The sequence below is a fragment of the Xiphophorus hellerii genome, chromosome 22, assembly GCF_003331165.1.
Source record: "Xiphophorus hellerii strain 12219 chromosome 22, Xiphophorus_hellerii-4.1, whole genome shotgun sequence".
NCBI lineage: Eukaryota > Metazoa > Chordata > Actinopteri > Cyprinodontiformes > Poeciliidae > Xiphophorus > Xiphophorus hellerii.
This window is the reverse complement of record NC_045693.1, coordinates 13,966,918-13,994,228: the sequence shown is the minus strand read 5'-3', so window position 1 is coordinate 13,994,228 and position 27,311 is coordinate 13,966,918. Positions and strand designations below refer to the sequence as shown.

The 27,311-nt window shown below is 36.4% G+C and overlaps 3 protein-coding genes across 4 annotated transcripts; 2 read left to right on the top strand and 1 right to left on the bottom strand.

Annotated features, from left to right (window-relative positions):
- The first annotated feature begins 267 nt into the window (after window positions 1-267).
- adam8a (ADAM metallopeptidase domain 8a) lies at window positions 268-27,311 on the top strand. Of its 2 annotated transcripts, XR_004337864.1 has the most exons (26): window positions 268-699; window positions 895-1,007; window positions 1,104-1,177; window positions 1,280-1,358; window positions 1,880-1,956; window positions 2,639-2,855; window positions 3,234-3,311; window positions 3,414-3,482; window positions 3,810-3,979; window positions 4,078-4,159; window positions 4,275-4,417; window positions 4,635-4,812; window positions 4,897-4,986; window positions 5,158-5,353; window positions 5,450-5,531; window positions 5,605-5,785; window positions 5,875-5,961; window positions 6,773-6,857; window positions 7,154-7,265; window positions 7,349-7,547; window positions 7,747-7,794; window positions 8,677-8,733; window positions 8,853-8,903; window positions 8,989-9,069; window positions 9,382-10,699; window positions 27,165-27,311. XR_004337864.1 is itself a non-coding variant. In XM_032553495.1 (25 exons), exons 1-25 carry the CDS (start codon window positions 627-629, stop codon window positions 9,424-9,426), a joined length of 2,667 nt encoding a protein of 888 aa, XP_032409386.1. In that variant the 5' UTR covers window positions 268-626; the 3' UTR covers window positions 9,427-10,852. The 2 variants fall into 2 exon arrangements, 1 of the variants encoding a protein (XP_032409386.1); XM_032553495.1 differs by lacking the exon at window positions 27,165-27,311 and having other exon boundaries at window positions 9,382-10,852.
- Window positions 10,871-15,526, top strand: LOC116713360 (sperm flagellar protein 1-like). Its single transcript, XM_032553504.1, has 7 exons — window positions 10,871-11,097; window positions 11,216-11,327; window positions 12,674-12,818; window positions 12,928-12,961; window positions 14,619-14,691; window positions 14,812-14,917; window positions 15,281-15,526. The coding sequence occupies exons 1-7, from the start codon at window positions 10,971-10,973 to the stop codon at window positions 15,395-15,397; spliced, it is 714 nt and encodes a 237-aa protein (XP_032409395.1). The 5' UTR covers window positions 10,871-10,970; the 3' UTR covers window positions 15,398-15,526.
- LOC116713363 (erlin-1-like) lies at window positions 20,910-24,661 on the bottom strand (the record flags this gene model as incomplete). Its single annotated transcript, XM_032553507.1, has 6 exons — window positions 20,910-22,861; window positions 23,700-23,789; window positions 23,873-23,964; window positions 24,091-24,149; window positions 24,324-24,397; window positions 24,514-24,661. Coding segments are annotated over 6 exons (519 nt in total), but the record flags the coding sequence as incomplete, so codon positions are not given.

The window sequence follows — 27,311 nt, the reverse complement described above, 5'->3', positions numbered from 1 at the left end:
GGTTTTTGCTGCTTGTCTGAATCCATAATTTAACACAAAGGCACAGTTATAAATAGGATACAAACAAAATCTTATTTTGCTTCCTCTATTTACATCTGGTTTGTGGACCTCCTGAAATATCTTGCTTCTTGACCAGTTTATTTATTTATTTATTTATTAGCTTTTTCTTCAAGCATAATTTTCCTTCATTGCGTCAGTCAGGCGTTTGGATTTTCCACCACAAGATGGCGACAAAATAACAAGGCATTTCAGGAATGTGACTGTATTAAACAACTGAATGCTATAAATAAGAAACTTTTGTGTTCAAACTGGCCCCGAAAACGAAAAAAATAATGAAATAAAATAAGATAAAAATTCTGAATAATCAAATAATTGAGAGGCCACTTTGACGACCGTATGAATGCTTCGTTTGTTAATGTGACTGTTTCTGTAATGCAACTAAAACATGTTGGTAATTGTGCTTACTTTTTCGCATCAAAATAATAAAAGATACTCGTAAAAAAAAGAAAAATGGCACAGTTCTTTTGGCTGACCTGGGAGGTCAGTTTAAGATGTTAATTTCCAGGATATTACATATCAAATGGGCGGAGAACTGAAGACGTTTCCTCTGAGCTTGGACGCTGACAATGACAGAGTCCGTCCAACAGAGCAACATGACACATTCTGGCTATTTTATATGGATTTTTATCTCCTCATGTGGTAAGCAAAATTTCTTTCTTTGTTTCTTATATTCTTTTGTTTCTTTTATTCTTTTTTTTCTTCTCTCTTTCTTTCTTTTCTCTTCCCTTATTTTGTTCTTCCTTCCTTCCTCTTTTCTTCTTTCCTTTATTTCTGTTTTTCGTTCTTTCCTTTCTTCCACTATAAATCTGTAAAAACCATCTCTGATACTCATAGGTATAATTGCCGGTAATGTGAAGAATTTGCCTCATGTGATAAAGTACCAAACAGCGACACCTCAGAGGTTGCAGGGCATGCCTCTTCCAAACGATGTTGCTGCTGCACACAAGGTAACAAACTTTACATCCTACCCAACAAGTACCTTTTAAAAAGTTCCCATCTTGAGCTAAACACACTGTTTCTTCACTTTGTGTGATTTTATGAAGAAATACCCAGATGTAGTTCAGTACTCTGTTAGTATTGCTGGGAAAAACCACACACTGCACCTGGAGAAGAACAAGTAAGAATACTTTAAATCTCTCTAAGTCTATTCTTGTTTATTTATTTGTTCTTCTTCTTAAATCTATTACTATTAATATTTTTTATATTGTCACCTTTTCAGAGGTCTTGTTGGGAAAAGTTTTGCTGTGACCTACAATTCTGATCAGGGTACCCAAGTTTCAACTTCCTCCAACCATGAGGTATGTCCATTTCCTGTTGGCATTTTATTTGGTAAACTTGAATTATAGGACAAAGTACTTATTTTGGCTTGGCTTAATAAGCAGCAGAAAATTATGCAACACTTTACAGAGAGCAAGAGAGAGACAGAGAAAAAGAGAATGAGAGAGAGGGAGAGACAGAGTTTGGCCTGGCACTGAATTCTGTCACAGCTTGTCTCTGCTAAATATAAGAGAAAGCCTTTTTATCAAAGGCAGATCCTTGACTGTTCTTACAATTCTAGGCCACACTGGTCTGTACATCCCAAACCTTCTATCACAATCACCTTTATTATTACAAAGAAATCAGATGACGTATACATTTCTCATCATCAAAGTTCCGCATTGTGAGGAAGGGAATTTTTTTTCAGAAAAGGAACTGACATATTTGTACATTTCCTGTCTTACCTCATTCACATGGAATAACATCACATTTTCTAGCAGAGTTTATTCTTTAGAAAATTTCATAATTCTTCAACATTAATAGGAACTCAATTAATTTTTAGGTCCACTGCTACTACCATGGACATGTTGTAGGAGTGGAGGACTCCTCTGCCAGCATTGGGTTGTGCTCAGGAATGAAGTAAGTAAAATGTTGTTCTTAGATCTTAGCAGCACCAGATGTCTGCTTAAGGAGGGGCAGATTTCACTGTACAGCTGTGGCACATTGGTCAGTGTGTCCAATTCAACGTGAAGAATGGACTCTCAAGACATGTCTCCATATGAGATTAATTAATTAGTTTAAGTATTTATGTTCTCCCCCCTACACCCATTTTTTTGTTTATTTTATGCAAATGAAAACTAGATATGGGCACACAATAACAAAAAAATAGAGATAAAATATAAACTTTTTTATTTTATTTTTTGTTTAAAAGGTTGAAAAAAACAGCTTCTAATGTTTTTTCTTTTGTCATAAATACTTTAATAAATATAATGAGTGGGATTCCTTCAGTTTCTGCACTTTAACTCTTATAACCATAATTATTTGCAAACAACTGAGTTGGTCTTTTCTGAATGGAGGAGAAAAAGTAATAGTCTTCTATTAGCTAGCTAATCAGCAGCACACAGCAACAGAGGGGGAGGGGGGGGGGGCAAGTCTGCAGCACTCTGTGCTCTGTAAACACAGATAGAGTACTTTTTCTGGGATCTCATTAGGCCCAAGCCTATAGAAGAGTAAAAATCTAAGCAATGGCAGTCACATTGCATTATTTTAGTCATGACAAGTTAGATTTACAGTACTTCATCCTTCTTGCTCTCATCTACAGAGGGTTCATTGCTCTCCAAGACCAGATGTACCTCATTGAACCCCTGCCTGGTGAGACGACGGGACAGCAGGATGGAGCTCACAGTGACGACGATCTGCATGCCGTTTACAACTACAAACACCTGAGGAGGAAGAGGAGCTCCTGTTTCCATGGAAACACAACCACTTTCTATGACCATGGAGCTCGTCCGTCTGGACTATTCCAGCTTGGCAGTCTGGTGAGGACGCCGCACGGACACATTCACAGATTATGTGGATTTACACAGCTAATAATTCATGGTGCAGACAGTTTCAGACATTGTGCATCTTTCAAGCGCATAAAAAATTTTTTGTACAAGTAACATTCAATAAAACACATGCAGATAAAATCATCTGAAACCAGAAAATTATCCTACATTTTACGAAGATCACAGAAATCTGACAAAAAAAACAAAAAAACTTATGGCTTTTTCTGCATTTGCACCAAGAGTCTGTTGTTTCATTAACTATAAATCTGGGGGGAAAAAATAAAAAATAAGTAACTTAAGCAATTAAATGTAAAAATTATTACAATTATCATTGTTTTGTTCATGTCTTCTATGTTTTATGTCACTTAGAAAAGCAGAGCCCAGACCAAAGACCATAAAGGCAAACCAAGGACTGTGGAACTGGCAGTAGTGGTGGACAATACAGAGGTTTGACTAATTTTATTCTTTAACTCAATATTACAGATTTCTACTAGAGAAAATATGGAAGGAGATAGTTGTTTGCAAAACGTGTTTGAATTCTTCTTCTAGTACAAGAAGTTTGGTAGCACGAAGGCAGTGGAGGCCAGAGTGCTTGAAGTAGCAAACCATGTGGACAAGGTAAGTTTGTTTCAGTGTAGCTTCAAACAGAAAGATAACAATTTTTGGTCTTTTACATATCTCTACTTTTAGTTTGGGAAAACGTGCAGGAAACTGTTCTCATATTTTATTAATTAATAACTAAAATATAACTAGAAGTAAAAGTTCTCTCACTACCATTAACTGCGAGTCTTCACACCCAAGTTGAAAATATTCACACATATCCCCTCAGCAGCGACTTTCTGTTACTTCTGCAACTCGTTGCATTAGGTGTTTGGACACACGTTCACATTCACCCAAACTCACGATGATTTCCGGACCACTGCAGATTCTACTCTGTTGTTGCAGTTGTATCACTCCGTGGGTGTTCGGGTGATGTTGGTCGGCCTGCATGTGTGGTCATACAAAGATGAGATCGAGGTCAGCACCAACCCCGAGGTCACTCTTGGTCGATTTCTGGAGTGGCGTCAGCGGCACCTCCTGCCAAGGACCAAACACGACAACGCACAGTTCATCACGTAAGATGCTATGAATTGAAAATTCCAGTAAAAAGAACTGATGTTCGCACTGCTAGACTGTTTACCTAAATGTACCCCCTCCCCTCTTCTTCGATCAGGGGTGTGGACTTTGAGGGCTCCACTGTCGGATTAGCTAACACTAATGCAATGTGCACCTCGAACTCTGGAGCTGTCAATGAGGTAATAAATTATGATGTGCTGAAAAATAATTAATTTTGTGAAAATGTTGAAAATTAAGTGATTAAAGAATTCTATGGTATCAGTGCTACATACCAAAATGTATTTATCCTCACAGGATCATAACACCAATTCAATTGGAGTGGCCTCCACCATAGCACATGAGATGGGTCACAATCTAGGTTTGTCCCATGATACAGAGAACTGTGTCTGCGGCTCTCAGGTATCAAAGAAAGGCTGCATCATGGCTGAAAGTGTTGGGTAAGCTCAAACAAACCTAGCAAAAATAATTCATGTCCCCTTAACTTTTTCAAATGGGATTTTATGTGATAATTCAAGTCAACATAGTGAATTTTTTGAAGTAAATGAAAATTTAAGCAGGTAAAGCTAGTTTCACTTTACACCCTCTATCTTCAATACTTTAGTGTGGAAATAAAGTTTTTCTATTGATTTTTAGATTTAATTTCTCTTTCCATAGCCTCGTGTATCCCAAGCAGTTCAGCAGCTGCAGTCAACATCAGCTCAGCAGGTTCCTGGAGGAGATCAATCCTGCTTGTCTGCTCAATATTCCTTCCACCGATCGCATCTACGGAGGCCCAGTATGTGGAAATGCCTTCTTAGAGCCTGGAGAGGAGTGTGACTGTGGCACTGTGGAGGTTTGTTCACGCTCAAAAGGTAGACGTTAGCGTTTTGCATGAAAGCACACACAGGAAGCTGATTTGCAGTTTTTGTCTTGACAGCAATGCAAGAATCCTTGCTGCAACGCAACAACCTGCAAGCTGAATGTAGGAGCTCAGTGTGCAGAAGGACAGTGCTGCCACAAATGCCAAGTAAGTACTACTCACTGAGCCTACTACTCGCTAGATGAGGAGTCAGACTGATGCTAATTATGTAACTGTATATCTAGACACAGAATGACTATTCTGTCTGGCAGGTTTTGTGTGAGTGGATGTATTTGACTAGTCAGTATATCACCATCTGTGTTTCTGTCCGCACTACAGCTGAAGCCGACAGGCAGCATCTGCCGCCCAAAAGCTGGGGACTGTGACCTGGCAGAATACTGCACGGGCCTTTCTGCTGCCTGTCCCACTGATGCGTTCACCCAAAACGGCCAGCAGTGCAACCGTGGAAGAGGATACTGCTACAACGGGCAGTGTCCATCTCGGCAAGATCACTGCAAGAGACTTTGGGGACCAGGTGAAATACTTCTAACTATTAGTTTGTTTAATGAGTTCTTTTGTCTCAGTATTTTAACACTTCCCTTACTGTCTGCATTTTCATGGATCTGTTTAGATGCTGTAGTTGCCGTAGATGCTTGCTTCTTTCAGTATGGAACCTGCAGAAGGACACTGTTCAATCAAAAATGTTCCAGTCGGTATGTAACTAAAAGCCACATTGAAGAAAATGTTTTATGCAATCTTTTTTTTGAGTATTTATTGTGGTTTCAGAGATCAATCTTGTGGAAAGCTTTTCTGTTCTGGAGGATGGGACTTTCCCATAACATCCAGGAAGTCCCTTTACACAGTAGGAAACATAATAAATTGCAATGAGGCAACCATGAACCCTGAGGACAACTACCCCTCCGATCTGGGCATGGTACCCACTGGTACCAAGTGTGGCAACAATATGGTGAGATAATAGTTTTTACGGTTAAAGTAACCAAAATCCCTGTCATTACAAACCCATGGGACCTAATGTCTTTGTAATGTTTCTATCAGGTATGCTACAATCAAAAATGTGAAGATATCAAAAGCATTAAAGCATATGGAACAAATGACTGCTCGTCCAAATGTAACAACCATGGGGTGAGTGCCTATGTAAAACTGTCAAGGTCATAAACCACAGTGCTACGCCATCTGTCATTTTCCCAGGCTTTCCTTTGTAACTCCGGTGTCAGTGTACAGTGCAGTGGCCACTCTTACAAACAAAGTGAAAGCAAAGCCTGCAGATCCAACCCTGCTCTTTATGGTTTATGTAGCGATTATTTCAGGGAAGGGGAGTGGGCACTGTTTTTTGATTGCAGTAGTTGGGATTTTTAACAAAGTGGCACCCTACGTAGGAATTTAAAAGCAATGCATGGTAAAACCTTCTGGCAGCAGTTATATTAGTCGTTGCAATTTGAATTACAATTCTGACCAGCATTGTCTCTCTGTTGCACATGAATGCCAGCCATTTCTCGTAAAAACTTAATATTATGGCGCCTTGGAGTTATTATGAAAGTCTCAGTTTTCTCCACAGAACCAGTCAGTATTTACTTCCTGAGGGTTTAACTGCACTACAGCGATCTAACTGGTGTTCCCAAGACACAACCCTCAAACTCTTTGGATCCACATATAAATAGACATCTTATAATAAGACTTATGATGTTTGCATTTTATAAATGAAAAGATTCTCTGCTGGTGAACTTTCCTTTAAATCTAAGATTCAGATCTGCCTGTGTGTCTTTCCACGAAGCTCACCCATGTTTCTTGGATAGTTGATCTTTGTTGTAAAAATATAAAGCTATGCATGCTAAAAATGCCTTTTGGCTCCTGCCTTAATACATCGACGAGGTATTACTCTCTCTAAAGTCCTGTGAGAGCATAGTTATGCAGCTAACAGTGGGATCTCTGATAGGTATGCAACCATGAGAGTAAATGTCACTGCGATCCAGGCTGGGCTCCGCCTTTCTGTGCTGTACAGCAGTCAGAGCTGACTGAAGGTATTGTTATTATGTTTTTCTATCCCATGTGAATTTGCCTCTTTAAATGCTTGACCTTTTTAGGACTCTGATTTACACATGACTGTTTCTTACATGATTTAATATTCATAGACTCTAAAACAGTTTGTCTGTCCTCATGAGCAAAAACAAACGGTGAATTAATTCAATTTCCCCCATTAGTCCACACAAATGACATTACTTTGAATTTTTGTCTCCAGGACAGATGATGTATGTTGTTTCTCATACGCCATCATAACCGGTTGTGTATTTGTGTGTGTGTGTGTGCATGTGTCTAGAGTCAGGCCTGGCCATTGTCATTGTATCAGTGATCGTTGGCTTAATTCTCCTGCTGGTCATTCTTATTGGGAGTCTGACGTGCTTCATCAGAAAAAGGACACCGACAAAAAGGTGAGACAGCAGTTTACCTCTTTAAGTTAGCTTTACTTAACACTTATGTCTTTAATTTGATCTAATTTGTGTTTTCTTTATAGGTTTCTTCCTGTGACCTCAGGACAATCCAACCCAGTGTTTCAGTCAAGCACCAGGAGAGGCAGCTCTCGCCTCGGGTCCACTCACATCAGCCAGCCTACATTTGTGGAGTCGTCTGTTTCTCAGCCCTGTAAACCTCTGTTCTCCGCTGCTGTCAAACCACAGACTGGAGCTCTGAAGCCCTGTAGGGCAGCACCAGCGGTAAGCCCAAAGCCTCAACACCCAGCTGCAGTTACACCCCGAGACTGCATGTGTTTTAACTTACATCGTCTATGATACATCACACTGAATATTACCATTAGTGGTTATGGGTACAAATTTAAGGCTGCCAACTGAGGCCAAAGGGAAACATAATAATGGTTTTACTTCTTTTTCTTCTCTAATTTTCTTCAATTTTCAGCCTCCAGAGAAGGAGCCAGTTGCATCTCATTTATCAAAGGTTCATCAGGTAATCGAGTTTCTCTTTTTGCTCTTTTGTATTTTGTCAATTACAGTCATGGGCCAGGTTTCTGCACCAAGATACGCCAAATGGCTAAAATTATATGTCATTCCTGCTGCTTAAAGCCCTTTAATTGAGATGGTGAGCATGTTGCAGAAACTAAAATAACAGCATTATGTTTCATTCTTTTTAAAGTAACTCTGATTTTAAAAAGTTGGAAAAATATAAGAAACGTGTGTTAATCTGCACACCACCTAGACAAATAACCCAAATAATTTGCGAGCTCATATTAGCCCCTTATTCACTTTTAGTGTTAATTTACAGAGAGCAGAATAACAAAAAAGGAAGAAAAGTTTCACACTATGTATATTTAATTCATATTTAGTTCAAGCCAGGTTGCTTAACTTGCACCAATTAAGAATAAAAGTCATATTCAGCCACGTCACATGAAAATTATCCTTGTTAATCTCTATTCATAGAGAAATATATATGAAAATCAATCTGATAAAATTCAATATTATGTTCTGCAACCTAACAAATCAAAATAGTAAACAAATATTGTATATATCGTTATTGCTACTGAAACTATTAGAATGTTAGATTTTTGCAAATATTTAATGCTTTTCTGTTTTAAATAAAATGAACTAGATAATGATAGACACTTGTTTAATTTTTTTATTTAAATACCTTAAAAACTGTAAAGCCATGATTGTGCTGGTGCTTTAACTTTTCTCTCATATCTTGACTTTCTAGTGAGTTTTTTGGTAAATTTTAGTTTTACCAAGTTTGGTGCAAGTTAAAACTGTAAAGCCATGATTGTTGTGATGTATGACAATTTATATTTTCTGCCCCTCTGGTGTTGCAAGAGTTAAATGAATGTTTCTTTTATAGGTTGCAAGGACATTTATGCAGCCACCAAATGTTTCAAACTTGCCAATTTATTCTGAGGTGAATCAACACAATAGCATTTTGAAGTATTAATTGCCAAATATACTGATTGCCCACAAAAATGAGTGTGACAATAGTTTCAGTTTCCTGAGGTTGTCTTTTGTTGTTGTTTTTGACAGAATAAGCCCCTGCCACCTTCTAGACCACTACCCCCGCTTGCATCAAAACCAGTAAGTGATGTTGCAAGTCCTCTTATTTACATTCATGAATTTCATTGTTGTATTTTGTTTTAATAATTAATATTCTGCCGCTAAGAACATGAAGCCAAAACCTCCAATGCCTCCGCTGAAGCCGAAGCCCTCTCCAGTCCAGTCTGCCCTGCCACATTCTCAGCTGGTATGTAATCACAAAGCAGACAGAGTGATTAAGACTTTCCAACCTCTGACATAGCTGCTATTGCCATCCCGACATCCCTACATGTTATAAAAGGCATTCACGTTTATACAGAGATCTGTGGCTTTTGGCATTGCCCCAGCATAGCAGTGTAATGAATAAGCAGCAGCTCACTGTTGGAGTCGTCCCGGGGCTTAATAACTGGGACTGCTGCTCTGTGAATTAAACAGGAGAACATGTTTGGATAAAGAAGACTGAAGGCCGTTTATCTAAACTGAGTGTGTTAACTGTTTATTCATGTTTTTTTTTTTCCAGCTTGGTAGGAGAGCTCCGTTGATGCCCCCCAGCAGGCCGAGATGACAGTGGGAATAATTCACACTGTTGTAAATACTGACATTCTCTGGCAGAGATGCTGAGATCCTCTTTGGAGACGTTCATCTGTTTTACATTTGGGAAAAAGACCCACAGGGAGATCTGTAATGAAACCAGGAATGTTACAGTCACCCGTTGATGACCTGTTATCTGCGTCCTGCTCATGCCAGTCTTCAACTGGTGTACCTGGAGCAATGTTTGACAAAACTTATCTTAAGTGCTTAATGGATGACAAATGGCGCTGCTGCTATGATGATGACAGATTTTGTATTATAGGGAAATTATTCACTCTGTTGGGTTTTTCCCAGCTTTTGTAAGTCGCCTGCACTATCAATGTCTTTGTTTACACATACCTTGGATGAGACTAGATTTCCTAAGCATGGTTGCACATATTCTGTTTTCAGAAGCTTGGATAAGATGTTAATCTGCATAGTTAGGTAACAAAAAATCTAAATACTGTGGCAACTATCTCTGGAGATGGTTGCATGTTTTTTTTTTATAAGATAAAAAAAAAACATGTCTGTACAGGGAAATAAATGATCAGATTCCTCATGTTTCATGTACATGACTGCATTTCTGGTACATGATCTAAACTGAGAGGAAATGTTACAAAGGATGTAAACAATCTCTGGAGTACTAAATTCGTAGTTATTTCTAATTTGGTTCTGGTACTTTTATACTTTATTTAAATAATAATATGAATCAGAGAGACACGCTGGCTAAAGAGAACAATAAAACCTGTCAAAACTCCTCTGGCAGATTTTACATCAAGCAGAAGTTTACATCATTTTGTGTTTAATTTTTACATATCTTTTTTCTTCTTTTTTTCTTTTTTTATGTTTTATATTTTTAAGGAATGGTTTGATTTGGCCCACTGTTAACCAATTTATTGGTCATTTATGTAATTTTTTTGTACTTTTGATTCTGTTTGTGGACTTTTATGGTTGTTTTATATTTCAAATGGTCACTTTAATGTCTATTTATGTTTTTATTACTGAGAGTAGTTGTCGTGTGGCTACCCAATGAATGCTAAGTGTTTTTTGTGCATTACTTTAAATTGTTTTTCCCTTTTGTTTTATTTTTACTTGTGTTTTATGATCTTCTTTTGATATTTCATCCTGGTATTTGTGTCTATCATGTGGGTTTTATATTACAGCATCAGTAGCAGAGGCGTTATAGCTCCACAAGCTGCTCTGTAATGCACCATTCAGCACTATGATTGGCTCTTTATCCATTGTGTAGCTTTTCATTATAATTTCAGGTTCTTTTTTTTTTTTTTTTAAATCAAAATTAACAGATGTATCTTGCGTCATGATTGTAATTCTTAAATATATCTCGCAAATATCTGCAACCACAGTGATGGAAAGATTGTGCCTTCATTTGTATTCCGTTTAAATAAATCACTCAAACTATTTATTCCTTCGTGTTTTCATTCAGAAGCCATTTGTTTGGGGTCAAAAGTGGTTACCTAGCAACCTCTAAAACAAACACGATAGCAGACAGCTAACGAGCAAATTGTTTTACGCTCAGAGATGTGTATGGTTCTGGGAATGGATCGTTTACTTAGTGAGAAGGAAGAGCGGGAAACGCTTACCTGGATAGATAAAATACCTTTCTCCAGGTCCAAAAAGAACATCAGCAGGGACTTCAGTGATGGAGGTAGATCTTGTCTTGTGTCTGTAACTGCTAGTCGATTGTTTACTCAGTTTGTATATGTCAGTTTGTGTTTTTATTTACTTGGGTACTCTGTGTATCTACATGCTGGACCCTCCTGCAGTGATGGTTGCGGAGATTGTTAAGCATTATTTGCCAAGGATTGTTGACGTTCACAACTATATTACTTCCTGCAAGACGCAGCAGAAACGCAACAACTGGAACCTTCTCAACAAGTAAGACGATCCGCAGCTTTGTATTTTATTACATCTGATTCATGGGAATTATTTCTGGTGTTCTTCTGTCAGGGTCCCGGTGAAGGTATGACTAAAATAAAATATGTTAAAAAAAAAAAATATATATATATATATATATTAATAATAATAATAATAATAATAATAATAATAATCTTGGATCATTATATTGTAAAAATACCCAATAATAGTAAGTTTTAGTTTATTAGTAATGACCTCAAGATTAGTATTAAAAACTGATGTTTCCATGTTTATTGTTCTATTCACAGTGACAAGGTTCACAGAACAATTGGCCCTCAGCACCATAGATTACCCATCATTTATTCTTGTTATGTTGAAACATTTATGGTGTGTTTGATGCTGAAAAGCAAAATCTTCCCATACTAACCAAAGCACACAGTTATAGTGTCCCATTAGCTTTTAGAATATCCAGCAGCTTCAGGCTTGTCATTGCAGGACAAAAAAGGTTTTTCCAAACAACTAGTAATTTAAAACAAAACAAAAAAGCAAAACAATACAAAACAAAAAAAAAAGTCAACCATGTTTTTTTTTGTTTGTTTTTGGTTTTGTTTTAAATCCTTTCCATTTTTCTCACTGTCCATAGTAGAAATGTTAAGTTGTCTCCTTGTTAAGGAGACAACTTAACATATGTTAAGTTTGTTAAGGCATTTGTTTTAGCCACTGGCTAAAGTTCAAGTTCACTTAGCCACTGGCTAAAACAAATGGGGCTTTGTCATGTATATGAAGCCGGAATTTATTGATCATAGATTAAATTGTTCATTGCCACTCTGATCAAATCCAAAACATTAAGCATGAATATAAAATTTAAAAAATGTTTTATTAGAGCTGATAGAAATGTCTTCAAAAGTGAAAAAACAAGTTTTACCTCCATCTATCCATCCATTTTCTTACACCCTTTTACCTAGTGGGGTCGGGAGATGCTGGTGCCAATCTCCAGATAACGTTCAGGGCAAGAGGCGGGGTTCACCCTGGACAGGTCGCCAGTCTGTTGCAGACAAGTTTTACTTATTTTTACAAATTATAAAAAAGACAGAAAGACTGGTCTTCAGGTAGTGGACTGGTTTTCTATGCAATGCAAATGTTAAGCTAAATCTTTTTTCTGGGCCTTTTCATCAAGTCATCAGAAAACACCAACATGCACTCCCTCACCCACATCCTGGTAACTGGAGTTACACACAGCCAAGAACAAATTTATGAGCCCCTACTGTAAACATAGCTGTCCATGTGGGCTCATTAGTAAATTGCATGCCGTTTGCTTTCGACTTACTTTTTCTGTAGTAGAAACATATGTTTCTCTGTATGGTCAGGAGGGTGTTTTCCAAGCTGGACTTTTATGTCTCAGAGGACATGGTGGAGAAGATTGTTTCAAGCACTCCTAATGTGATACTGCCAGTGCTGTTGCTCCTCAAGGAGAAGATAGAGAATAAACTGGCACAAGCAACAAGGACACAGGTTTGTATTTGCACATAAAAACTTTAAGTCACATTTTGTCAAAAACTTTAATGTGGAAGCGAATATAAATTTTTGTGGTCTATTTTTTTTTTATCTCCTTCCTACATAGCATTACTCTCGGAGACAGGAGAATCTGTTTTCAGGTACTATCTTAATTCTTCTATTGCATCATTAATGTGGTTTTCAAGGGAGCAATTCATCACAAGACAGTGATGAAGAAAAATTACAAAACTATCATAAGGTTGATGACAAAAATGTAATTACACAAGCTAATGTGCTGATTTCAAGCAAAGTGTGATGACTCTGCTGACTTCCTGAATGCCATATATGCAGGATTTAAAACTTTAATGGGGTATGTTGTGGAAAATGTTAGATGACAATGCCCAAAATGTTTCTATTTTTGTCTTTTTGGTCTGAAAAGTGTAATTTTAGACTTTCTAATGTGGTGCTATACTCAGCTTAACTCAAAGTTTATTTATAGAGCTCTTGTAAAAACAATGGAAGTTGACCAAATGGCTGAACAAGTCAATAAATGCAAACTTTACAACTGCAAACAAAGCTATGATCGTTGCGAGCAGTGTTTACTCTTTACAAATGATGTGGATAAATGAATTTGAAAATAAGCAAATTTTCTTTTAAAAATATGTCAAGTAGAGAATAATATTATTTGGAGTCCAACTCAGGCTTAAAATCTTGTTTTACAGGTGTTAAACTAACAAGACATTTTTTAAATATAAATATTCAGAATAATATATATTTTATCTGCTCCTTTTGCTAAAATTGTTAGAATGTTATTTTATGAACTTAAGTGGAAATAAAATATGTAAAAAAGACCATATTATGACCCACTAGGTCATAAAATGGAAAACTCCCAGTATAAAAACTAAACACACTGTGGATTTCTAGTGTCTTTATTTTAAATGACAATTCAAATAAAACCACTCAGCTTAATATTCTGATAAAACAAACAGGTCCCCACTAGTCTGTTGTCACTAGTGATCACATACCACCTTGTGAAATAAAGTAAGAAAAAGTTTTGAAACAAAAAAAACATTTCCTAGAAAAAAATCTGGGATTAATGAAAAATATGGAAAGAGAAGGGAAACATGATTTTAAAATTATAGATATGAAAACAAAAAATCAAGATTAAGAAAAATATACATTTTAAGAGGTTTTTATGTTGAGCTGACCAATCAGTACAATCCGTTTTTCAAATGGCCTTTCTGTGTTTCTACAAACTCTTTACCAACTTCCATCACTGCTGTTTCTAGCTCTATCGTGATTTTTAAATCTATTGTCTTGCCAATCCTGAGATCACTGGTCGTCCTGACAGCCCCCCTCATATAGCAGCTGCCTCCTTTGAAGACACCAGACCAAAGTCTGATTAGAAAACGCCACAGCACGATGGTGTGAATTGGGGATATGCGTCTCTTCCGTTTCCTACACATCGTTTGCCCCAGTAAGCTCACTCTGTGAAGCTGACCTCAGACCACTGCCCCCTCCCTTTAATACTCTCTCGTTTTCCACCTTCATCTGCACCCATCCTCTATCAGCAAGGGGAGCTCGGGTCTCTTTATCAACTCCTAACATCCAGATGGTCCTTATCAAGCAGTGAGAGCTCAGCACTGTTGACTGAAAGACAGATTTTCTCTCTCTGTCCTCTTATCTGACATTGTCTGTTTCCTTTTGTATTCCTCATTTATTTGCTAACCTCTTTACTTTCAGTTATTATGCTCACCAGATTTGTTAGATTGAATCTCTTAAGGTTTCTTTGCTTTTGTTGTGTGTTTATTTTGTTAGATGTAGAAATTCAACAGGCCGAAGCAGGAATTGTGGCTCAACTGGCAAAGATGAAGATTACTGAGCCAACACAGTATGGGAAAACACTTTGAATTGAACCTAAAAGTTTTTGTTTTCAAAAAATCAGTTGCTCTACTTGTGATGACAATTAGGATAAAGCACCGTTTGACTTGCTCATTTTTATATCACAAAGGAAACCGCAGCAACTGATGTTTTTCCCAGAGATGAGCCTTTTAACATTGCGGCAAGTCATACTGGAAAAAGAACTTCAGATCCAGGAACTTCAGGATATTCTGAAGGTACACTCATGCAAGTTCACTTCAATTCAAACTGCTGACTGGTGAAACATCTGCAAAAACATCCATCTTCCTTTATAATGCTCTTTGTGAGGGGAAGCTTGCTCATGTTGCTGCACAAGTGTGTGTGTGTGTGTGTGTGTGTGTGTGATGTGTCACACCCTGTGTCAGCAGCAGTCCATGAGTCACCACCGGCTCAGCGGATATAAACCTTTTTTTTTCTTTTGCCACATCTGTTTATAAAGGAAAAAAAAAACAAGCAGAATGATGACCTACATTTCCAATTTCTCCTTCTGGTTCAGGCCTCTTTAGCTAAACTACCTCCACATTGACACTTTTTCTCTCTCTCTGTTTTCTTGTATTTAGATCCTTCAGGTGAAAGTGAGCAAGTTGGAGGAGCTCATTCAATTGAAGGACAAGCGCATTGAACATCTGACAAGTCTTCCAGAGGTGTACAAAACTAAACTATTGCTACCTGGTTAAAAAGGAACTCCCAGTCACTAAATTTTATTTTTTCTGGAATATATACTAAAAATACTGAAGATGAGGGATTATCAATACGTTAATTAATTTGTTTTAAAATGTAATTAATAAAGAACAACTGCATGACCATCATTTGTTTTATTCTATATTATTTTAAACACCTTTGGCTCTAAATTTTGATAAATTATATTTTGAAAATATACAAGTTAATAGATATATGCAAAAATCATTTGCCCTATTATACATTTCTTTATTTTCATTCCTTTTCTTCCCATTACCATTTAAAAAAAATATTCAGTATGAGACAACCACAACCTTAGGAAATCCAAAATGAAGTTTCCAAATAATTATGTAATTTCTTAAAGAAAAAAATATCCAAATAATCTGACTAGTTGTCCTAAAATTAAAATACAAAAACTTTTTTTGTAATTGGCAATTAGTCATATTATGTTGCTGCAGTCCCATTAATTCTGCATTATTGAGAGCTTTGGACATGAAAACTCAATTCAAGGTCAATTAGAATAACTATTTTCTCTGAAAGGTCCAATTTCCAAATGGTCTTGCCACAGCATCTCCACCAGATTTAAGTCTGAACTTTGACTAGGCAACTTCAAATCCTACATTTTGATTTTGTCTGAATGTTTTTGTGCCATTCAAACTAAGACTTTCTGATCAGCTTTGGACCATTGTGCATACCACTGATTTGCTTAAGCTAAAGGTCACAAACTGATGGCTGGACATTCTCCCTCAAGATTTTCTGATTGAAAGTATCATCTGTTCTTTTTCATGGAAATGTAGATGTTTTTTGAGAAACTGAGTCAGGCCTTCCTGTTCTTCTTGGTCAGCAGTGGTTTTGGCCTTGGGAATCTCCCATAAAAGCCATTTTTTCAGTTTTTATCTTATCGTTAAATTATGCACACTGAGCTTGAGTCAGGCAAATAAGGCCTTCAGTGCTTTAGATGTAATTATGTGTTGTTTCGTGAGCTCCTGATCAGTCTTCAGAAAGTTCACTACTCTCTATGTTTTCTCCATTTGTTTATGGCGGTCCTTATTATGAAGAGTCAAAGCAATCTTTTCCAGATTGATAGATGTGAATGATGTTGTGTCTCATTTGATCTTGAATATCTTTAGGACACAGTTGAAATTCAGGTGTAGCAATTTATAGCAGAAATATTGTGCAGTTATTAGAAAAAGGCAAATCAGACATACAATCTAAGGGATGTGCAACTGAGTCGGATCACTTTTTCAAAACTGTACATTTTTGTGCATATTCAACAATGCAATTAAAAAAATATCTTCATATTACAGGTCTTGCAGTAATTTGTTTCTATGTAATTTCCCCCTGGATGTGTGATCAAGCGGCTCTTGAACCTTTGACAGGAAAGCAAACTATTTGCAGCTGTAGGTTTGTATGAGTCATTTTCTAATTAAACTGACATTTTCAAGAAAACAGTATCTAAGTGTGAAAATGATCCAAAGATAGAACACAATTCTTATTGACGTCCTTTTTACACTTCAGTGATGAACTTTCAGAATGAATCAGTTCAATGATCAGAGATGACCAAATATGGTCAAGTGTTTCTCACCCTGCAGTCTAAAAACAAGCGGTTCTTTCAATTAAAAAATATGGTTTATCTTTTTTTCTGATGGATTTTATCCAATTAACATTATACTGGAAAGTCCTGTTAGCTTCTGAGCTTCACTGTATAATATGAAATATCATACCATGATAAACCATTGAACTATTTATGTAAGATAGTTAGTTAAATACATAACTATTAGTTCTGATTTGTGTGTGTTTGAATCAGTGTCATTACAGAAAGCTTATAATAATCAGTCTGATTTGCTAGTATTAGTAAACACCACACGAGGGTCCGTCGGAGATTCTCCTATGTTCTGAAGTAAAAACAGAAAATAAATAGCAATTTTTTGTATGCTAGCTATACAAAAGTTTAAAATATAAAGAAAATCATGATAGAAGTGCTTTTATTTGCAACAGAAACAGAAAAAATATTCCCACTACTGATAAAATTATATAACATATATACACCATTGAAGTTTTTGATACAGACTCAAGAAAAGAGAATAAACACCCTCAACTTGATACACCTTAGTGTATCAAGGAACATCTTGATACAGGGGTAATATTGTTACCCCTGTAAGGAACACCAGAATCACAAGCTGATAATATCTGGTTGAATAGTATTGCTGGCTTTGTGATTCACAATCGTGCAGGTGCTGCTTATACAGCCACTCATGTGGCTTGGTAATTGCAATTTTAAAATGATATTTTCATAAAAGTGATCAGTTGTGCTCCTTTAGTTTCCACAATATAATTCTTTCATGACTAGAAATATTTTAAGTCAGCTTTTTCTTAGAAGTGAAGAAAAGTGCAGTAGTTTTGTTAACAGCCAGCTGACAATCGGTGAGCAGAAACGAGTGAGGGAAGGGTAATGTTACGCTTTTCTATGCAAATATTATGAGAACTTAAGCAGTTTTGAAGTTGCAGTACATACAAATATGTACCGATAAATACATGATATGTATTTATCATCTGCCAAATGTTCTAAAAGAATCCATTAAGTATTTTCACATATTACTAAGGTGTTGCTGCAACTGTACAGAAAGCAAGTAAACACGTCTGAACAGAGAATTTGATTCAAAACATGCCCCCCCAAAAAACTAACAAACAAACAAAGCAAAAAAAACTTGAAAAATACAAATGTACAAATGGATATTCACAGAAGATCTCTGATCTGATGTCACCAGAGACACATGTACTTAGAGGTTTGTATTTTTTTGGGAGGATGGATTTGATCTTGATTAAATAACATTTCAAAACAAAATAATCTTACCAGGTCATATTCTAAATCTGACAAATTTAGATTGTAGCTACAGTTAGTTTGACTGGTTGAGAAAAGGTGAACTAGTAGCTTTAATCAGGTTTTCCAGGTTTCAGTTCTTGGTTTGTATGAATTGATATCATTTTCCCAAAAGAAGGCATATGCATTTTCACAGTGGTTTAGAGTAAGGAGGGGGCTTAGATAAGAATCAGCCACACACACAAAAGTAAATTATAGAGCAGTCTTGAGTAATGTTTTGATAATTATCACAGAAACAGAAAAGGAGCTCGATCAGTGAGGGATCCTGGGAAAAAGCAACAACACACACAGGAGAAGAATGTGAGAAAAATCAGCAGAACAGAGCAACCATTGAAAGTGCAGTTTACTGCGGATGATTCACACTGGTATCACACTGCTTTCTCAGGGCCGGATTTGGTCTGAGATGAGGGGCCCCACCCTCATGTAACTGGGGATGGGCATGCTGGAAAGTGCCAAGGTTTGTTGTATCTTATAGGATATGACTTGGGTAGAACTGGGACAAAAGGAAGGAAAGAAAAGTGACAGGTCAGACAGGAAGCTGAAACAAGCCCTCACAGCCCTGAGAGAAAAACACGGATATCAAATAAGTAGACCACCCAAATGAATTAGCACAGCCTGTCGGACAAACAAACAAACCTTCAGTGGAGCAGTGAACCAAAAAGGAAGTTTATTCATATTTACTCCACTTACAGACTGGATTTCTCTCAGGAAAAAAATAAATAGGGGTCAAACAAGAGTTAACCACAATCCCTGAGGAAGCAAGAACTCATGATTTGATTGTTAAAGGATGCCAGAGACCTCCAGAGGGCCCGAGAGGAAGCCATCACTCATCAAGCTGTTCAAAATACTTATGTCTGTTTTATGAAATATATCTATACATGATGAGTCACAGTAAAGTGTACAGTGTGACAGTTAAATTTCAGTGGATATAAAACATTGTACACTAAGATGCAAGATTTTGATAACATTTCATCTTTTAAGCTTTTATGTGACTTCCATACACGTGACCATATATTTATATGTGGTCACGTGTGTATGTTAGTCGTATGTGACTATTTCTGTCTACAATGTGGGGTTGTGAGGACCACTGCTCCTTGTGGCGACATTTTCTTGGTGCCCATGAGGGGAAATGGTTTTTGACTCGGGTTTATGGGTCTGTGATGGTTAGGTTGAAGGTTAAGGTCAAAGTTAGGCTGTAGAAAATGAATGGAAGTCAATGTATCGTCCCCACAATGAAAACACAACTATGTGTGTGTGTGAAGTTAAATCAAAGGATGATTCAATGCAGCATTTAAGGATGCATATGCAACCTGATCATTGCAGCCTTTTTACATTTTTCTCTGATTTGCAGAGCCCTGCAGACATATCAGTTTTCTATATCTGTTTTTCAGATAACTTGCGCAGGGTGTATGTCACATTCAGAGTAAGGAAAAGTCCTAAAATAGTTATTCTGGTGTCATTTGTTACATTACATAAACGTCCCATTTTGACAGAGGTGTGTAAGCCGTTTATGCACATTTAAACCTTTTGCGGTTTATATGTGCATAAACTGCATAAGGTCATAGTTTTTTCTTGATAATGCAGCAGCAATCAGTAACACCTAGGGATATTTTATCTTCGTGTTTTATCGTAGATGAGTCAGAGATTTGTCCCATTTAGTCTTTGTGAAAATTATTTATGGCTAAGCTGTTTTTCTCTCCTGATGCATCTCAAATGTGCAGATGCTTAAAAAATAAAACACAAACGCCACACTTTAAAGGATGAGTCAGTTTTTATTTGCAGCTCCTTAAAACGTGACTGTCGGACACTGTTAATACTCATGTTCTTCGCTTTTTGTCCTCCACAAATTAGTGGGGACACACTGCTCACCAAGCCGTTATTTGACAGCTTTTTAAAGAATTGTGATGTAAGATGCTAATTTATGATCAAACTCTCATCTCTGGTATTTTACAGGTTTAGTTAAAGTAATAGGAATGCACTGTGCCTCTGTGAAAGCTTTGAAACAAACTATTTAAAACCAATAAGTAGATTCCAAAGAAGCTGATGTAGGAAAATGAAACAGGATCAAAAAGGAGCTAAGAATCTGCAAACATTTAAAATGCTTGAAGAACTACTAAAGATCTCAAAATAAAGACTTTTTAGTGTTTTAAACAGGATTTACTGGCCAATGACACAAATTGAAGTCAGCTAATGTTACAGGCTTGGTCACTTATTTTACCATAAAATCCATCCAGACAACATGCAGAACCGAGAGAAATTGGACAAAACAATTATAGAATAAATCATGGTTTTGTCCATGTGTGCTTCTGATTTTAAAATAGGTTATGAAGTTTCAGTGTTTATTTCTCAATCATATTCAACTTCTGCATCCTTCCATTAATTGCATATTTTTCATACAGCAAACCCGAAGTTGGACTGTTTCTCACCAACTTCCTCTATTTGCTAAATCTTTCCTTTTTTAAGCAACATGTATAAGGCTGACTGTCTTTGTTCAGCACACTGTAAACTCGCCATCTGCTGGCACTGAGGAGTACTACACCCTGACCACCCACCCATCAACCAACTCACACACACTCATACATCAAACCAGACAGGAGAGGTACCAAAATAGGTTTTATTATTTATTTATGTTTTACATAAGAACATTGTCAAAACTGGAAAACATTTTTGCATAAAAATGCAAAACAAGACAATGTTTCAATTTCACAGATTGTACAAAATATTAACAAAAAAAATAAATTTCATAAGTGAATCATACCCCTCCTTTTGCATCAACATTTGAACCCATCACCAAAGCAATGCAGAGCGTAGAGGTCAGGTAAACGAGCATTAGTAGTGTCCACTGCGAGCTGCGTTCAAAGGAACCAGAAGTAGACTCCATGCTACAGATGTGAAGCACTTAGGAACAGTGATAAACAACTAAATATTATTCCAGCGAGAACAAAAATAATAATTCCGATGAATGGAAAGCAAAGTTACGGTTAAAAACGTTCCGTTTTAAACCCACTGCTTATATTTTGAGCACAACTGTATGTTTAACAGCTTATTACTAATCAGGAGCTGTGTGTTGCCATTAGACCCTGAAAACCCATCAACATTACAGTCATCAGCAAATTATCAGAAGTTTCCAGTCAAGTTTTAAGAGTAGAAAAAGTAAACAATGACAAAATTGGAAGATTTACACGATTAATTCAACCTCAACAAAACCTTATCCTCACAATATAGACAGATACTGTGAGTTGACTGCATACAAAAAGGTGTTAGGTGCAATCAAACATTCACCATCAGTCGTTCAGTTTAGGCTTGAAAACAATTTTTTGTTTTACTTTTTCTTTTTTTTTACGTAAAAGCAAAGCGTTGGTCAATAATAAATCAAACAATGATTAGAATAAAATAAAACGTCCTGAGAATTTACATTTAATTATATCTGAACAAGCTGTATAAGGAGAAAGTCATGGGTTCTATTTATCTGAATTAAAAAAACAACAAAAGAAAATAAAACATGCATAGCCCTGTTAATCAAAACCAAACAAGCATGCCGACATCCTGACAAAACAAATTCCCACACCTCTACTGATTTACTCCCTGTTAAGCATCTTAATTTAGTTTCATAAGACAAAAAATATGAGTTATGTCCCTTTTCCTTCACAGTAAGTGTCACAGAAAGTCAGCAAACCAACAGATTACAAAAAAAATCATCCATAAAAATAAAGCGAACAGCCAACAATCTGATTTATCCACTACTCTCCTCCACAAAGCTTCACGATCTCTGATCTCTGATTATTTTTATTGCATCTTTAATGTTGAAACATCTGTATTCAACCAGACTAAGTGTCAAAACTTCACCATGAGCAGCATGGGACATGAGATGTTAATCAATTGGTTCTCAGGCGTGGATTAAGAGAGCACAGCTAACCACTAACTTGTTAAAAGAAAACAAATGGCACAGATGACTTTAATTACTTAGAAACCGTCTCCATCAACTTAATTAGTGTCACCAGTCAAGTTTCAATGTAGCTAAACCAGAGGTTGGAAAACCAGTAACTCATGGCGATCACAAATCACAGCTGCTGCACATGTGTAATGAAAATGGCTCCAAAATCAAAGTTAAACGCTGCACTGATTTAAAAAATAAAAAATAAAAAAAGGAAAAAAAGCAGGTGTAAGTACTTTCTGTCACCTTCCTAGACATAAAGACGGCATCATTCTCTTTCCTAGTAAGACTCACACTGTATCCCAAACTCTTACTTTTCGCTTTCTGTCTCTTTGCCATGTAGATTTAAGACTGAAGTGTGCTGTTCACCAAACTAGCGGCAAAGCAACACATGTTCAGTGACAAGATCGCTTTGCATCAGGTCGTCCTGCCCTGTGCAGAGGCTCAGCTGTGGACTCACTGAGACTTTTACTTGGCTTTAGGCAGTTCTGGTTCAGCGTTGGGTAAAATAGGCGAGGGCACGGGTTTAGTGGCGCCGTTCGTCCCCTCCACAAACATGTTAGGAATGTCCTGGCCAAAGTAGATCTTACTGTTAGCCGCTATGGCCTGGTACTTCATGAGCTCCAGGTATTCCGGTGTCAATTTCAGCTGCAATGATTTAGAAGAAAAACAGCTTATTATTAATGCATATCATCTCATGAAAATAATAGCGTGTCTCTTAGCACGACATGGCTGAAAATAAACCCAATACAGGTGTTGGAACAACTTGAGAGCGTGGGAGGAGTTAATAACAGGTTCAGGATCTGACTCAGCTGAGGAGGATAATTTTATGGGTAATCAAAACGTTACATTTCTAGAGGATAAAAAAGGTAGGAAGAGGATGTGAAGGCTTTTTTCTATAAATTGCCATCTGGCCTCATTTATCAAATATAATATTCAGTCTTTAAATATTCTGTCAGTCAGATGGTATAAACTGAATCCTGTCCGCACAGCAGCTTTGTGCTTATTGACAAGTCAAATAAGTCTTTCATTAATTAATTTAATTAAAAATTAAACTTAATTTGATAAAAAGAAATAGAAAATATACATTTTCTTCACACATAATGATATATTTAAAGCATATATTATTTTTTATGATTATGGCTCATGACTAATAAAAATGCAAAATTCAGTCTCAGTAGAATAATACTTGAGATCAATAAAAAATTATTATTGTTATTATTTTTTAACAGGAATGTTAAGGCCTAACCCTGACTGTATGCAGGCATGTGACTGGAGAGTTGAGTGGAAGGAAAAAGTAGAAAAAGGTGCATAAGCATCAGGGATAATCAGTTTTAAGATGATTGTGAAGCAAAGCTCATCAATTGGAATATATGCATGATTGAATCAGTTTTGTTTTTTTTGAAGTATCTAAAACAGAGAAACGGTTTTAAAACCATCGAAGACGTCACAGAAACTTCTGAGAATCTCATCACGCGATGCTAACCTTCTATTTCAGAAATCTTCTTCTCCGTCTCTTTCTCCATGACTTTCTGCTTGTACTGGATCTCTGCTACTTGAGCAACCTTTTGAGCCTCTGTTGGGTAAAACAGGGAAGAAAACAGTTAACTGTGCACCAAGACATTAGCAGATTCATCTACAGTAAAACAACAGATTTACCAATAATGGCTTTCTTCCTTTCGGTCTCTGCTTCTTTTTCTACCACTTTCTGAGTCTGTGCTGTTATTAACAGGCGGGTCTTTTCAGCCTCCCTGTACATGCACACACACAAAAATGTTTTGGAAAGTGTTTTGCCATCATTCATCTGAGAGGATGAGTTAAAAATAAATAACAGTATTTACTAAAAAAAAATGTGCACTAAATTATTATAAACTCACATGAGTTCAAAGTTTCTCCTGATAGATTCTGGGATCTTTGGCTTGGTAACACGGACTGCCTTTAACCAACAAGTGAAAGTAAAGAGGAAAGAAAAACAATATGCTCTGATAGAAAATTGATTATTTTTATAGTATAGTCAAAGTTCAATGATTAATCATTTACCAACTTTGTGTCATGAAGTAGAGAAATGAAGAAATCACAGTTCAAGTAAAGCGTTTTTTGTTTTAAATACCTGAATTGTTAGTCTAGGTGCCATCGCATTAAGATCTTTCTGTAATGCAGTCTTCAGATTCTCATCTATAATATCTGTGAGACACAAAAAGGCAAATTGTGTCAACATGCAATCAATACCACTTGAAGGAGTTAGGAAGAAAAAAACAACAACAACTAAAAACTACATTAAAGCAAAGCCAATTTCTTACCAAACAACTCAATGTAGACCTCCTGCAGAGTGTGCACGCTGCAGAACTGGTTCAGTTTATGGTGAATCTTGTTGAAAATTAGAGTTTTGTCATAATCAGCTGTGTAGTTCCTAACAATATCCACCACTGAAAACACAGATTCACACCGTTAAAGATGGTCAAATTAATATCAGAACTGGGAACAAAACTGCTTTTCATTCAGTCACATGAATGTTACGTGGAAATGCTGCCTAAATTTCCACAATCTAGAACAGTCAGCTTTTGTTTCTTATCTTTTAGAAAGTTATGTCTTTTGTAACACCAGACAAAACGAAAACATCGTAAAACATCATGTGGTTTTTGCTGCTTCTCTGAATCCATAATTTAACACAAAGGCACAATTATAAATAGGATACAAACAAAATCTTATTTTGTTTCTCTATTTACATCTGGTTTGTGGACCTCCTGAAATATCTTGTTTCATGACCAGTTTATTTATTTATTTATTTATTAGCTTTTTCTTCAATCATGATTTTCCTTCATTGCGTCAGTCAGGCGTTTTGATTTTCCACCACAAGATGGCGACAAAATAACAAGGCATTTCAGGAATGTGACTGTATTAAACAACTGAATGCTATAACCAAGAAACTTTTGTGTTTCAAACTGGCCCCGAAAATAAAAAAAATAAAAATAAAATAAAAAAAAAATTCTGAATAATCAAATAATTGAGAGGCCACTTTGACGACCGTATGAATGCTTCGTTTGTTAATGTGACTGTTTTTGTAATGCAACTAAAACATGTTGGTAATTGTGCTTACTTTTTCGCATCAAAATAATAGAAGATACTCGGGAAAAAAAAAGAAAAATGGCACAGTTCTTTAGGCTGACCTGGGAGGTCAGTTGAAGATGCTAATTTCCAGGATATTACATATCAAATGGGCGGAGAACTGAAGACGTTTCCTCTGAGCTTGGACGCTGACAATGACAGAGTCCGTCCAACAGAGCAACATGACACATTCTGGCTATTTTATATGGATTTTCATCTCCTCATGTGGTAAGCAAAATTCCTTTCTTTGTTTCTTATATTCTTTTGTTTCTTTTATTCTTTTTTTCTTCTCTCTTTCTTTCTTTTCTCTTCCTTTATTTTGTTCTTCCTTCCTTCCTCTTTTCTTCTTTCCTTTATTTCTGTTTTTCGTTATTTCCTTTCTTCCACTATAAATCTGTAAAAACCATCTCTGATACTCATAGGTGTAATTGCCGGTAATGTGAAGAATTTGCCTCATGTGATAAAGTACCAAACAGCGACACCTCAGAGGTTGCAGGGCATGCCTCTTCCAAACGATGTTGCTGCTGCACACAAGGTAACAAACTTTACATCCTACCCAACAAGTACCTTTTAAAAAGTTCCCATCTTGAGCTAAACACACTGTTTCTTCACTTTGTGTGATTTTATGAAGAAATACCCATGTAGTTCAGTACTCTGTTAGTATTGCTGGGAAAAACCACACTCTGCACCTGGAGAAGAACAAGTAAGAATACTTTAAATCTCTCTAAGTCTATTCTTGTTTATCTATTTGTTCTTCTTCTTCTTCTTAAATCTATTACTATTAATAATTTTTATATTGTCACCGTTTCAGAGGTTTTATTGGGAAAAGTTTTGCTGTGACCTACAATTCTGATCAGGGTACCCAAGTTTCAACTTCCTCCAACTATGAGGTATGTCCATTTCCTGTTTGCTGTTGGCATTTTATTTGGTAAACTTGAATTATAGGACAAAGTACTTATTTAGGCTTGGCTTAATAAGCAGCAGAAAATTACGCAACACTTTACAGAGAGCAAGAGAGAGAGAGACAGAGAGAGTTTGACCTGGCACTGAATTCTGTCACAGCTTGTCTCTGCTAAATGAAAGTGACAGGGGGGGCAGATTTCACTGAGCAGCTGTGGCACATTGGTCAGTGTGTCCAATTCAAAGTGAAGAATGGACTCTCAGGACATCCTGCAACATGAAAATACTTAATTTTACATGTCTCCATATGAGATGAATTAATTAGTTTGTTTGTTTATACATTTATGTTTTCCCCACATTTTCTTATTTTTTTATGGTAATTAAAACTAGCTAACTAACTATAAGATGTTAATCTGGATAGTTAGAGAACAAAAAATAAAAATGCTGTTGAAACCATCTCTGGAGATAATGAGGGATGTTATAGGATTAAAAAAACATGTATGTACTGGGAAATAAATGATCAGATTCCTCATGTTTCATGTACATGACTGCATTTCTGGTACATGATCTAACCTGACCTAAACTGAGAGGAAATGTTACAGAGAACTGTTGTTGTGGGCTTTCATGGTTGTTTTATATTTCAAATAGTCACTTTAATGTCTATTTATGTTTTTATTACTGAGTGGTTGGCGTGTGGCTGCCCAATGAATGCTAAGTGTTTTTTGTGCATTACTTTAAACTGTTTTTCCCTTTTGTTTTATTTTTACTTGTTGTGTTTTATGATCTTCTTTTGATATTTCATCCTGGTATTTGTGTCTATCATGTGGGTTTTATATTACAGCATCAGTAGCAGAGGCGTTATAGCTCCGCAAGCTGCTCTGTAATGCACCATTCAGCACTATGATTGGCTCTTTATCCATTGTGTAGCTTTTCATTATAATTTCAGTTTCTATTTATTTTTAATCAAAATAATCAGATATTTCTTGTGTCATGATTGTAATTCTTAAATATATCTCGCAAATATCTGCAACCACAGTGATGGAAAGATTGTGCCTTCATTTGAATTCCGTTTAAATAAATCACTCAAACTATT

Excerpts from the sequence above, each read along its gene's own strand:
- LOC116713360 (XM_032553504.1), top strand. The coding sequence starts at position 10,971 with ATGTGTATGGTTCTGGGAATGGATCGTTTACTTAGTGAGAAGGAAGAG. Across the intron at positions 12,962-14,618 it reads ACAGGAGAATCTGTTTTCAG|ATGTAGAAATTCAACAGGCC; the intron begins GTACTATCTTAA and ends TTATTTTGTTAG. Across the intron at positions 14,692-14,811 it reads AAGATTACTGAGCCAACACA|GAAACCGCAGCAACTGATGT; the intron begins GTATGGGAAAAC and ends TATATCACAAAG.
- adam8a (XM_032553495.1), top strand. The coding sequence starts at position 627 with ATGACAGAGTCCGTCCAACAGAGCAACATGACACATTCTGGCTATTTT. Across the intron at positions 4,160-4,274 it reads ACTCTGGAGCTGTCAATGAG|GATCATAACACCAATTCAAT; the intron begins GTAATAAATTAT and ends TTATCCTCACAG. Across the intron at positions 5,354-5,449 it reads CAAGAGACTTTGGGGACCAG|ATGCTGTAGTTGCCGTAGAT; the intron begins GTGAAATACTTC and ends GGATCTGTTTAG.